Below are 14800 nucleotides of genomic sequence, written 5' to 3' on the forward strand. Positions count from 1 at the left end.
TACGAGATATTTTAATTTTGTTACAAAAAAGCATTGTTATTTATATTATTGTAATTTTTCCGTTTGTTTTGGATGATTAAACTTATTCTGATTTGGCAATACCAATTTTTTTATTTCTTAATGCTTCTTTTTATGAATTGCAAACAAAAATGTAGTTGTGCAAATACTTTTTTTACCCACAGTAGGTGAAGAATAACGAGACTCTGAATCTCCATATGGTATTGATTTGACAAGAAAAATAGTTTTTATTCGAGAATATTTAAAAGATTTATCACTAGATTTCAAATGCTGCATAATATTGTTATACCTTGCGCATTTCTTTGAAACTTCAGAATGAAAATTAAGAATATCAATAAAATTATAATCTCGTTGACATTAATAAGAATTCCTATTTAAGAAAGATGTATTTGATAGTTTTATTTCCGTTACTGCTAAGGAAAACGAAACAGAAATGTTGAAAGGCGGTTCTTTTGAATTTTTTAGTTCATTCTAAACTACGATCTGCAGAAAAGTTTCAAATATTGTAGTATTTGAAACTATAGGAGACCATCAATAGAGTAGCCACACCATCTTTAGACTTTCGTGCTCTATTGATGGATACTATCTACCACCAGCCAGACATTTATTAGGATAACAATATAAATAGTTAGAATGAATATACGTTACATCAAGGTTACAATGAATATATAAATATGTAAAAATGGTTACATTTGAATTTAACATTACATAGCTAAATTTTGAAGATAAAATAAAAGTCCATATTTAGAAAGTGGAATAAGAGTCAATAATTTTATGTTCATAATAGTGCATATTAGGTGGATAGAATAATTGTAATGCATCAAACTTTCCCCACAACTGCTGTAACTGTTGTTAACCAACTGTCTACATAACAGCAACCGGGTGTAACTTTTTATACTGTGTACATAACAGCAACAGTGTTATTGATAGATTGGCAAATGAAAAAACAAGCACCATTATACAGTGGATGGACAAAAATATGGAAACACCTTGTGAAATGCATGTTTGAAAAGAAAGATTGATTTTAATGAAATATGTAGACGGCGCTGGCGTTTTTGACTACTGACGCCACCGATACAACTTCGTAAATGTGCTAAACAGTTCAGTTGTTGTCGGAGTACTGTTATGTGAGGTTGTCATTGCATTATGTCAGAGTTAACAGACTTCGAACGTGGGCAAATTGTTGGAGCACGTATGGTAGGTGCTTCCGTAAGCAAGGTAGCCGAGGTGTTTAGTGTTTCAAGAGGTACTGTATCGAAGATTTATTCCGCATATTTGAAAAGCGGAAAAACATCATCTGCTAAATCACAGCGCGGACGAAAGTGTGTCCCGAGTGATCGTGACAGACGATCATTAAGGGCAATTGTGACGAAAAATAAGAAGACCACAGCTGCAAAAGTTACTGCTGAAATGAATGTTGTGTTACCGAACCCTGCGAGTACCAAAACAATTAGAAGGGAGCTTCATAAACAGGGAATTGCTGGCCGTGCTGCAATTGAGAAGCCACTCATCAGTGATGCAAATGCCCGTAACAGGAAAAGGTGGTGTTTAAGTCAAAAAGCCTGGACTATAGAGCAGTGGAAGCGAGTAATATGGTCTGACGAGTCTTCTTTCACATTGTTTCCCACTTCTGGCCGAGTTTACGTCTGGAGAACGCCATCTCAAGCCTATAATATAGACTGCTTGTTGCCAAGAGTGAAACATGGGGGGGGGTCTGTTGTGGTTTGGGCAGCCATATCGTGGTTCTCTGCTAGCCCCATGATAACTGTGTCAGGGCACATGACTGCCAAGACTTATGTGAACATTTTGGCCGATCAAGTTCATCCCATGGTACAAACTTTGTTCCCCGATGGTTATGGTGTCTTCCAAGACGACAAAGCCCCTGTTCACACAGCTCACATTGTCCAGGACTGGTTTTCTGAGCACGAGGATGAGTTGTCCCATCTCCCCTGGCCACCACAGTCACCAGACTTGAATATTATCGAACCTTTGTGGTCTACATTGGAACGGAAAGTGCGTTCTCGTTATCTGAACTTGCCACCGTTTTGCAGGAAGAATGGTATAATATTCCATTGGGAAACATACAGGAACTGTATTTATCCATTCCGAGAAGACTGCAAGCTGTTTTGGATGCCAACGGGTTTCCTACACCATATTAAGCAAAGAAACATGTTTTTTAGAGGTGTTTCCATATTTTTGTCCAACCCCTGTAATATCAGCATTAAAATTTTGAAATTATTGTTTCAAAAATAAAAGTAGAATTTTGAAAGGATTCACTGTATATGCTATTTTAGATGGCACTCTGTGGTGTGGTCGCCACAAGATTACATTGATGATCCAAATACCAATGCAGTTAAAATAGTCGTGTCCTCTTCTTAATGAGCATTTCTGCTGGACGTCTAATAAACGTTCCGAATAACGAATCTTTTCCAAATTTCACAGGATTTGAATGCCTCAAACTTATTTAAAATGCTTTGTAAGAATCCTAAGTTTTACTAACGTTTATTTTATTTTAAAACTGTACTATCACTTCTTATTTTCTACTTCCGGCCAGAACTAAATGCTTTAACTTGTTTATGCAAATTGTCTTGCTAACGCCCAAGTACTTAAGTTGTGGCTTTTTGCCAAGCGGGAGAGAGAAGGAGTTTTAGGAAGTAAGCCGCTTGCCATTGTAGTTTTACGAGTTTTCACTCGGTTTCTGGTTGCCTTTAAGGCCAGAGGTTTATCCCTCTTGATATTTGCAGACGTATCTTAGTTTCAGCAGCTCGGCGTACTACATACGTACCTTTTTTAAATAAAAGCCAGTCTTAGTTCTAGGCATTTGTATACTAATTCAAAGTTAGCTTTTTAGTTAGAGTTTTAGTTAGTAGTTATTATATTCTTACGTTCAGACCACAAGTGGTTGGTCTCTGTATTCCGGAAAGAGTTCGGAAGGGCCTGTAAAAGATTGAAAATAAAGGGTTTCGTATACCCTTCCTGCTTGTGTTGCTCTATTTCACACCTTCTTGAACATAGCTTGAGTAAGCTCCCTGTTCCTATTCAGGATCATTAACGTTTCCAACGCAAATCAAAAGAAACACAAGTCCTGACAGCTTTACATTACAAAAATTGTTAAATACTGTTCTTTTCCTTTGGTTAGGAAAGTACGCAGATAACTTTGATAGAAGTCCTGGCATCGTCTTATCCCTTACGGCTAAAAAGGAAATTAAGGCTTCCACCTTGGAGGAGTGTGCTAGAGCCTGCATCACCGAGACGGGTTTCAAATGCTTATCTTTCGATCACTGCCCGCAAGGCGATGACAAAAACTGCAGACTTCATACAGTGCATTACCCTAATCCAAAGACAAGGGAATCTGTGCAAGAAAAGAAACCTATATGTGGCCATTACACTAGTAAGTACCTGTTTTTTCAAGGCATTTTTTGTGTGTATCAATTGGTGAGCTTTCAAAAAACGCACTTTCTAACAAGCGTTAAAATTTCGTTATTCGTTCAGTGTAAATTTCATTTATGAATATGAGAATTATTCTTAAATCTTGCTAACAGGTTTGAGTCCTTCCTATTTCATACTTAACAAAGTTATGCAAATTAAATGGCAAGTGGCATAATTAAAAAGTAAAAAGATAATATTAGGTTAGGTTATATGAATATAGGAGGAAGAAATTGAAGGGAAAGGATGGTAACAATAATAATTGTTTACACGCTTCGACTTAATTCATAACGTTCTAAGCGTGTTTGAGCAACATCTTATCATAGTCATTTCTGCATTTGACCGCCAGCTCACACAAGGCTATATTCTTCTCGTTAAGGCTATATTCTTTTCGTAGAATTGGCTATATTCTTTTCGTAGTTTTCACTGTTTCTTCCAACACGTAGTGTTGGAGGAAACAGTGACTATTTGTTGTGAAGTTGGTAAACTTAACAAGATAAGTGTTAAGACAAGTGAGAATTATTGGTCGAGATCACGACCGAGATCTCTCTGAAATCCTTCTTATTAGGCGGGAGGCAGGATCCATGAATAGCCACCTTAGAGATGGTTCGTAAATCTCATTAGCTGCAGCCAATCTTACACTTTACCAGAAAGACAGGCCTTTTATAGTCTCTTTTACCCACCACTCGGCCCGCGCCTGCATGGTCTCCACTCCGAGTTGTTGGACTTCATGACGGGATGCAGCTGTGCAATCCTAAGATTTGACTGGTCGTCTAAAATACTACCACCAGTACTACGCGGGCAGACTGGCACCTGCAATCCAGCCAAATTCCCGGAGTAGGGAGTTCTTGCCTTTCTCCTCACCAGAGGTTGTTAGTATTCTGGTGGGCCAACCGTTAGGTGGAGTACCGGTACGAATCAACACCAGTCTCCCCTTCCCTTGGTCCAACCTAGTGAGACGATTTTCCCTCGGGGTTCTGGAACCGTCAAGCTCGTGTTTTTATCCCCCAGTGCCGAGACTGCCAAGGTACAGTAAATGGCTTCCGGGAGTTAAAAGGGAGGCATGCCATTGTAAAGGAAACTGTCTTGTGTTGATATTACGCATGGGCAGGTCCGGTACAGTCAAGCCGGGCGGCAAAACTTTTAGAATTAAGGAAGGAACCGGTGACAGAACTTAGAAGTTGCAGAGTTTGAAACGGGCCGGCCTTGCGAACGGGAAAAAGAAGATTACGAAAACCATTCATGCATGCAGCCCATTCGCCTGGATTCGAGACCGGATCGAAATAATATTATTCAGCGGTCCTAACCACTCGACTATTAGTGAGATGAAATGAATATAAATTCTAAGACTACTCAAGTGTTTGCCATGCGGCCACTGTGTCTGGCCGAGCATTGTTCCCACTTTGTTTGTGAATGATTACAACTAATTAATCGCTGCGCTGTAAAAAGTACTTTACGAATTTAAAAATAATGTATAGCTTACCAGGTGTTTAATTTTGAGTTCATAAATTGTTATAATAATTTTCAACTTAGCGACCACAGCAAGTCGCCTTATATTCAAATATTTGTTTTTCGACAATGCAAGTCCCCCTTCCTTTTTGGGAGGGGTATGTGTGTCTGTGTAGGTTGTGATTTTACTTGCAAGTGAGGACAAATAAACGTTTATTTAATTTTAATTTGACTTGCGTTTGTGAAATAGTTGTAAAGGACGATAACATGCCAAAAATTAACAAAATTCTTGTTAGCTGTGAGATGGAGTACTCAGTTTAATTTCACATCACGGAATATCACATTATGTGTTAGGAACATTCGTTTTAATTTTTTTAACGTTTCCTTTTGATCACAATAATCTGCTAAAAACTCCGCACACGCTAACACTTTTTAAGTATTTCTTTATATTTTTAACAGCTTCAGTTAAGCCTAACGGAGCTTTTCTTTTTATGAGTGTTGTTTCAGAACTTGATTAAAAAGCTTACTAAATGCTTTGTCAGCCGAGAAAGGCAATACTAAATTTTCCTTCAGAGCCCGTTTGGCTTGGATGAAGATATACAACTGCATTTCTTTTGAAACATGAAGAACTTTTCAAAAATTATCGAAAATCACCGACTGATCAAGTTTTTATCGCCGCATTTTGATCATTTTGAAACAGTCGTTAATTATTGTCCCAACATTTTGAAGCAAAATGTCACTAGCCTCTAAATGTAATGTCTTTATCCGGTTGAGGTATGTACAAGCTAAAATAGTGAGTTTAAATTACATCTGCTGCGATATAATATTCAGTTGCAAAACTTGGGTGAAACGACTGCGTTGATTTATTTTTCATCGTTTTTTAATGAAATCTAAACGAATGCTGTCCAAACATGAAATCTATTTTTTTTTTTTTTTAAATTTTACATCGGTTCGATTAATTCTTTTCAAAAGGGACCTCGGAAGAACGTGATAAAATTAAATTACTATGTTTAATCTGTTGGAACGCCAACAGTAATTAATTAATTAATTAATTAATTAATTAATTAATTATTGTCTCGTGAGTATTTCTGATAAAGAAATTAAATTAAATTAAAATTATCATTAAATTAAATTAAAATTATTATTAGTCAATAGTTGTTGTAAAGCTTAAAATAAAAAGAAATACATTTTACATATTTCAAAATATGATGGTCTGAATCCAATGAAATATATTTTCAGGAAAATTTAGCACAGAATTCAAGAAAAATCCAGAAAAACGCTACGTTGGTGCCAAGCTTCCTCCTTTAAGCAACGTTACGCTAGAAGAGTGCGCTAAGTCTTGCGTGGATTATGGGAAAGGCGCCTGCTACGGTTTCGACTTCTGCCAAGATCGTACTATCCTTGCAACAACTTGCACTTTGCTCGACAGCGATCCTTCAAGGATGAAATCTTCCTATAATCCTGTCTGTACAAACTTCTTAAGAAGTAAGTTTAACGTTATTTGGTAGATTATAATTGCTAATAAAATTACTGGGGTTGTAACTTTAATCATGGCAGCTATTTAGCTATAACTGACGCAACAGGGATACGTGGGTGAATCTTTCACTATTCTTCAATATTATTATCAAGGCTGTGTAGAACCATTGCAGCGGCACAGAAGATCTATTATACTTGGGACTAAACCTATTCTATTGAGAGCTCGAATGAAACGATTTATTGCCTGGAGAATCTCTGGAACAGTTTGCAAGCGAATGCCATGCAGTAGTGCTTTTACATTAGGAATTAAAGCATAGTCAGAAGGATTTAAGCCCAGGAAACATGGTGGATGGCAAAGCACATCTCAGCTCCAAACCTGAGCACAAATCCGTCACATTATGCGATGCATGCACCCAAGTGTTATCGAGCAAAATAATAGGATGAATCTAAATGCATAAAATTTTAGCATTCCTTTTACAAAGCAGATCACGGGCTAAGTTCTTAAAATGAGGCGTAACAGAGAACACTGACGGTCTGTTCTTGACGTACAGTATGCCTTAGAACAATGCCCTCATAGCTGCGTATAAAAAAAAGTCACCATAATTTTCACAATTCTTGGGCTCGATTGAACTTTCAATTTTCGGTGATGCCCTCAATGATACCACTTGTTCAATTAGCATTTCAGTCTCATCCAAAAAAAAAAAAAAAAAAAAAAAAAAAAAACTTTTTCTCATTTTATTTGTGTCTTCATTTCTCCCACTTCTGTAAGAAAATGGCGTCAGCGTAGCGAAGAGCCTGACCTTGTTTGCGTACTTACCTTGGATGGTAATATCTGACGATCTGATTCAGCTTACATTGTTACACAGTATAAAAAAGGCCTCTCTTTTGCGTTCATAACACTCTAAGCGTGTTTGAGCAACATCCTATCATACTCATTTCTGCATTTGAACGCCAGCTCACACAAGGCTATATTCTTCTCGTTAAGGCTATATTCTTTTCGTAGAGTTGGCTATATTCTTTTCGTAGAGTTGGCTATATTCTTTTTGTAGAGTTGGCTATATTCTTTTCGTAGTTTTCACTGTTTCCTCTAACACGTAGAGTTGGAAGAAACAGTGACTATTTGTTGTGAAGTTGGTAAACTTAACAAGATAAGTGTTAAGACAAGTGAGAATTATTGGTTCTGTTTTATGGAGTATACGTAGCAGCACTGTCACTTTAACGTTCCATCCATGGAATCATAACCTTAAATTAAAATTATAATTCCATAGATGGAACTTCCTAATAGATGCGCTTCTTCCCTAATAGTGTGTCATTATTATATTTAATATGCTTCTGTTAAAAATTTGCTGCATTTCTTCTACAAACAAAAGGAAAGAAAAACAGTAGTTTGAGCTTCTTTCGATCTGAATCCCTTTTAAATGCCAACACTACAAAGGATTCCGATTAATATAATTTTTCGACATCTCACGGAGATCACAGAATCAATAAGACCCCCCCCCAGAAATCTGAAAGGTTTCAGATTTTAAATTACGTCCAAATGGGCGTTTTTTTAACGTTTTGTGTGTTACCTTTATTTATTTATTAAATATCATGTTTTTTGCACTTGAACCATAAAATTCAGTTCAGCAATGTCGCAAAATAATTTTAAAATGAGCATATCTTTAGAATTTCCGATACACAGTTCCGCGGCCGCTGGAGATAGAAAGCCCCCCCCCCCGCCGTAGAGTGTTTTCATTACTCGCTTTTAAATCGTTGAGTTTGTTACTCAAAAATTCGTTAAAGTTTTACAAAATATGAAAGCGATCAAATTTAAAATTTGGTCTTCCACATGCCCATATTCGTAGGAGGATTACGTCATTCAAAATTCGATGGCTCTAATGTACCGTTGTTTTATCACAGTGCGAGAAACAGACATACATTTATGCAGATGTTTCATTATTTAATTTCTTCAAATATAATGCAGGACTCTAACATTCGGTGGCAACAGTTTGAAAAGTGAAACGTACATTTTTAGTGATTCCACGCAAAATCGAAAAACGAAAACAATAGTCCTTCAGGGACAAAGCCCCTTTGGACTAAAAAGTATATAAAAAATTTTGCTGTTATTAAGGCGTGAAACCTTTTTTACTTCCTTGTACGAAGTAAAAAGGAAGTATTGTAATCGCAAAACGTTTCAGGCAGCATATTTCAACGAAAATATCCATTTTGACCGCTATGGAATGCAATTTAACGATGTTTTTGCGTGATATCTGTACGTAAGGACAGAATAAAAGACTCTTTTCCTCCAAAAAAATTATAAAACTACTTTAAAATGAATTCTGAAGAGAATTTTTCGTGGCGTCTGTACGAACGTATGTACGTACATGCGTGCGTACGTACGTATCTCGCATAACTCAAAAACGAGTAGCCTCAGAACGTTGAAATTTTGTATATAGGACTGCTATAACATGTAGATATACACCTCGTATTTTGGTTGCAATCAGCCGCGCCAAACGTATATAAATATATTTATATATCTATCTACTCTATTACCCGGCTCAGTAATCTCAGTTTCTTTACTCTTATATGTTTGTAAATTGTACATGTTTTGCTTTAAAAATGATTGAATTATGTTGTTTTTATCTTCCGGTTAAGGATTTTATGCCTTTAGTAAATCTGTGTGCAATATTTTTTAGAATTATCAGCAATTTTAAAGTTGTTTAATTGCTGCTAAGCCTGTTTTTAATGGCGGCCATTGATGTTTACATCTGAAACAGGAGACTAGTGGATTTGTTGCCAATCTAGAGAAACTTAGCTTCGCAACAACAAAGATAACGCATTCATTTATTATTGCCAATTAAATCATGCTTAATTCTTTCTGGAATTTTTTCGAGGAAATAAGTGTTTAAGATTTACTTCGTAATTTTTAATATAGATATTCTGAGTTTTTATGTATTTTTGCCTTCTCGCGAAGTAAGAACTGAATTAATACATTGAACTGCGGTGCTTAACCACCAGGGTGCCTGGGCGCATAGCCCTACCCCTCATCGAATAACATGATAAAAGTTTCGAATTATGAGAAATATAACTGAATGTGCTAAATAATTAAACAAATACATATTTTTTTTCCTTAAGTACCTAATTACTAATCCATACATAATTAACTATTTTTTAACAACTATTTCACAGAAGAATACATGTACACACAAGAGAAACATAATACGAAGTCCGACGCCTTAGTGCCACTAGTAAAAACAAAATGCAATCAGGAGGAAAAAAGAACAATATACGATAAAGAATCTGAGCAACAATTTGCATAACACATATACAAAATTACATATTACTAACAATTAGGATCGCTCTTGGGCGTTTACTGAAATTGGGGTCCCTAGTATCATAACAATAGTTGACAACCACAGGATTGTCCAGAAGTTCCTGTTTATCATAAAATGCCCTAGATAGGCGGCAATAAAAATCACAAAGATCCTCTATTTTTAACTCTTTACGAATTTGGCTATTCCGAATGTACCAGGGGGCATTACATATCATACGCAATACCCCGTTTTGGGCAGCTTGTAACTGCCTTCTCAAACTTTTGCACGAGTATGCCCAGACGAGGCATGCATAACTAAGAATTGGACGCAACATGGTTTTGTAAATGAGCAACTTATTATCAATAGATAGAACACTGTTTCGAGCAATTAAGGGGAAGAGTGAAGCTTTACTAGCTCGAAACTTCCTGAGAATATGTGTAACGTGTGGGTTCCATGTAAGAAATTTACTGAGGATCACCCCAAGATAAGGGACCTGCTTGACCCAGGGAATGTCCACACCATACATTTGCAGGTGAGTCGGGAAAGTAGTAAACAGTATGACATCTTAGTAGTAAACAGTATGACATGTGTCTTGTCGACATTCACTTTGACTTTCCATTTGGTCAGCCAAGTCTCTAGCGAGTGGATGTGGTGTTGTAGCTGTTGTATTGCTGAACTAACAAATGCACTTTGCGTAAGGATCGCTGTGTCGTCTGCATACATGGCTAGTGTTGTGTTGTGTGTAGTGGGGATGTCATTCACGTAAATATTGAATAGGGTAGGGCCCAGAAGGGATCCCTGTGGAACACCAGCCCGTATAGGCCGGTTTGTGGATAATGAACCAGAAACATGAACGAGAAAGTGTCTACCGGTTAGGTAGGATTTAATTATGTTTGTGATGTAGCCTGGGAGTCCCAGGTTGTGTAATTTGTATATGAGAGCATCCAGCCAACTGAATTAATTAAATGAGAAATACTCAATCGTCTGTGAAAAACTGTTTCCTTTTTTTGCTTTATTTGCTTAATTTCTTTTATACATAGTGCTAGCTTTATTATAGTATTTGAATAGAACATGTGGCAACGATTAGATAATTCTTTAAATGATATACATTTTGTGCATTCTGAGTTATAATATGAATGAAATATAATACTGTTAAGTAAACCTAGTGCCAGAGTGTCGCTATGGTAAATAAAGTGAATTTTAAAGAATGCATTTATTCTATTGTGGTTTATGCGCTGTCGACGAAGTAGGTTTAATTCAATCTAATAAGTTTAAATAAAATGCAAGAAAAAATGCGTATAATTTAATATTCCGTACAAGGAAGTCATGTGGTGTACACATCAGATTTTTATGAATAAGTATTTAAGATTTGCTCTCCTCAGTGAGAACTTGTTGTTGTTGACTATTAATGCTCACTCGTTTGACCTGTAGTCAGCCCAAACCCACGAAAGTCTTCGTGGCAAGGAGCGCAAGATACGCCTATTGTTGACAACAGTCTTGAGCACCTTACAGGTGACGGTGCGATTTAACACAGTTCCCCCCCCCAATTTTGATGGAGGGCACCCCGGGGCGGATGGGTCCGAGGGTCTCCCACCCCTTTTTCCCTACCATCAAACTCTCGAGAGGACTTTTGGCTCGGTCCCCATCCCACACGGACACTATACACTTACAAACATCCATGCCTTCTCCGGGATTCGAACCCAGGCCCTTCGGCATGGCAGTGACACTAACCAGTATATCGGTTGGGGCGGCACCAGTGAGAATTTCACATAAGAAACAAAATATGCTGCTATAATTTCAGCGAAATTTAATTTTAACAATCTATATGGACTTTTCACTTCATTTTGAAAACTTGCACGCAAATGTTGAAATCCGTCGTGAAATTAGAAGTTTAGGGACTAGTGATTTTCTATCAGAATCATTTTAAATGAAGTTCAGAGGCACAGTTTTATACTCCTTGCTCTGAATTTCTGTGTATTAATTCTTAAATTAGGAAGCCTATCATAACTGTTCGTTAAAAATTCTTTCATTCAACAAACAGGAGTTTCAGTACATTGTAATTTTTTTTTTAAATTTCGTAATATTTTTAATTTTTTGTAACTGTTTTCATATATTTTAAATTGTACAACATTTATAATTTTTAATAGTTGTAATAGTTAATAAGTTTTTATAGTTAATTCTGTTTTGAGTTGAGTCTGAAGTTTCCAGTTTGCAATTTGTTTATATAAAATCTGTTTCTAAAACAAAATTTCATTTATATATTTACAGCTGAAGCACAGTACGCTCCTCGGCCATATACTACAGGTAAGTTTTGTTACTTCTTACTTCCTTCCGCAGTTTAAAGGTCCCCGTACTTACATATTAACGCAGCCACCTTGGCGCAATTTGATGATTTTTACAAATGAAAAAGTAAAAGTTATTCATCGGGTGCAAGTAAATGCTTTTCGTGATTTTTTAAAAAAAAAAGACTAACCTTTTAAGATGACCAATATTTCGGAAGTTATAAATAAACATTGTTTCTAAATATCACTTCTCTTAGACGGCCACCTCCACAGAAGACCAAAATAATCTGAAACCGAAAGTGGCTTTCACTGTTTATTGCTATTTACGTACATTTGTTGCATTTTTTAAAAAAAAATATGAACACAATATTTATTAAATAGTTATAAACCAATCAAACAAACTGAAAACTTCAAACATCATATTTAAAACCTTTTAAATAACAAGGTGTCAAAGGAAAATCATAGGAAATCAGCAATAATTTTTGAACGATTAGTTGTTATTATTCATAAATCTGCCATAGAAACAGCATAAAAATATGAAAAACTGAGTATCAAAACTACTGATATATAAATGAAATAAACAAGGATTTGAAAAGGTACTGATGTGTTATTTTGACTATACAGGAAACAACGTCTGAAATTCACAGAGAAAAGAAATTGTATTTTATAGTTTGTCTACCAAATAAAATGCAGTGAAACCTGTCATCGCGACCAACTCTCCAAGACGACCCCCTCTGAAAGTAACTAGTATTTCTAAGATGTTTTCTACCGCGATGTTTTTTTTTTAAACTGCAAATTTTCTTTTTTTTTTTTTTTTTTTTTTTTTTTTTTTTTTTTTTTTCTTTCTACCACGATGTATTGTACGACGATTTTTTTCCCTTTGCGTAAGTTCCTCTGTCATGTTTTCTTTCGCGGTGTTTTGACCGGTAACTTTTCTGAAAGGACTGAACCTTTGAACAATTAAATAAAATTATGAACTACAAATTCTGTTCAGTAAATTCAGTAGATTATGTTTCCATTTTACCATGTTCTTCTTGATTTAATATAAATGCAACATCTTGATTTTCTTAATATTTTGTTCTGAAAACTTTTTCTATTTTCAGGTTACGCAGGGGGAATCGCCTTCCTATGCCTGCTTGTCGGCATTATTGTTGGCTGCGTTTGTGTGTTTGGCATCGCTTACATGCGAGTCAACAGACGGTGAGATTTACGTGTTCGGCATTCCACGAAATGCTAGTATCCTAATTCCTAACTATTCGCATTATTCATTCGCGTAAATGGACACTCCTGATGTGCTGTATATATCCGGTGGAAGCGAACAGTTTATTAACTTATACCATTTACAATTAATTTATATTTGTAATGTGATTGTTTTATTGTTAGAAACTCGAATAAATAAGATGTGTTGTCTGAAAGCTGCTTTATTATTTTTGAAATGAACGTAAATATGTACGTAACATGCTTGAATAAAACAAAAGAGAAGGACTAAAACAAGAAAAAAGGACTACATTTAGGTGCGTTGAATGAAAAAAGGAAAGCATAAAGAGATATCATTAAAATCATATTTGCTACAATTTGAAAATTCATCCTTTTTTAAACTTTTAAGCCAAATGCTGTATAATATACATATGCAATTTTTCAAATTCTAATTTTGTATTTGCAATGTGTTCGTCCAATGCATACACAACTTTTCGCCCACCAGCGGCCGAGCGGTAAAGTCGCTGAACACTGGTAGTTCGATCCGAGGTTCGAATCCCGCGAACGGGCTTGGCTGCATGGGCGTTTTCGTAGTTTTCCCCATGTGTAACGTGTATACGAGCCAGTTTTCCTTAGAAAGTCCTCCACGAAGGCATCCCTCCTCTTAGACAGATAGCCCTCGAAGCTTTGCCATAATCACAGACACACACACATATACACAACTTTTCAAATAAAAATTCAACTGTAATACATTAGGTAGACCAAGGCGGTTAAACTAAAGATGGACTAGCCGCTCATGAATTAATTAAAAGATTGCTCACTTTACCGAGTGAATGAACTGTGATTCGACAAAACTGAGCGGTAGCTCCTTTATAATTACTACACCCAAAACTATTTTTGGAAGCCTGCCAGGAAAATTAAAGGTTAATCTTTGGATTATGGTAACTTGGCGATTTTTTGGCGACCAACCCTGCTACAGCAACCTGCTAGTTTTGTTTTGGACGCCATTTTGTTTTCACGAAGTAAAGGCATGTTTTTTTTTCCTCAACAACCTGCTAGCCGAATTACGCTTATGCTAGAACTTTTATGGAACAAAAGTGCTTAACAAAGACGAAGATTAGGTGCAAAATTGGGAGAAAGTGTAGAATCGCAAACTGCTTGGCGCGTTTTTAAGAATTGCACATACACGGTATCCATGTTCACGTCGACCTATTTTCACTTAAAAAACATCCTAGAATTGCACAAAAATGGCATTGCGCACACTCTTGACTTTATCCATGTACACTGCTAAAGTCCTAGCTAGTAACCTTTATCGCCTTACCAAAATGTCGCCAAACTACCTGTTACCATATTCCAAAGATTAGCCAAATTATTATTATTATTTTTTTTTTTAGGAAAGAAGGAAATGTTCCTTCTTCCACGTTAAATGCTAGTTTTTATCCTTTCCCAACTTTTCAGCATTCTTTTATTCAAGAATTTTATCGTTAGTTTTACGTAAAAAGGAGGTTTAGAGAATCTCAAATCTGCAATTAAAAGATTTCATTCCAGAGAGAAACGGTTCGATTAAATCGGTTCTCTGTGTCCAACTCCTCGTTTGATTCCTTCCGTTATTTGCTGCATTCTCGCACTCCGCTCTTGATTCACTCCTAGTTCCTGATT

At 36.2% G+C, this 14800-nt stretch overlaps 1 protein-coding gene across 1 annotated transcript in view; it reads left to right on the forward strand.

Annotated features, from left to right (window-relative positions):
• LOC118200718 (uncharacterized) overlaps positions 1–13359 on the forward strand; it is a 127757-nt gene extending 114398 nt beyond the window's left edge. The window contains exons 21-24 of the mRNA XM_085822802.1: positions 3158–3409; positions 6133–6378; positions 11931–11966; positions 13048–13359. Of these exons, the coding sequence (XP_085678928.1) occupies positions 3158–3409; positions 6133–6378; positions 11931–11966; positions 13048–13148 (635 nt within the window). The 3' untranslated portion in view covers positions 13149–13359. The remainder of the gene's footprint in view (positions 1–3157; positions 3410–6132; positions 6379–11930; positions 11967–13047) is intronic.
• The last annotated feature ends 1441 nt before the right edge of the window (positions 13360–14800 follow it).

This window comes from Stegodyphus dumicola, chromosome 8 (genome assembly GCF_044657685.1).
Source record: "Stegodyphus dumicola isolate Sdum_Otavi_A_Nest chromosome 8, ASM4465768v1".
NCBI lineage: Eukaryota > Metazoa > Arthropoda > Arachnida > Araneae > Eresidae > Stegodyphus > Stegodyphus dumicola.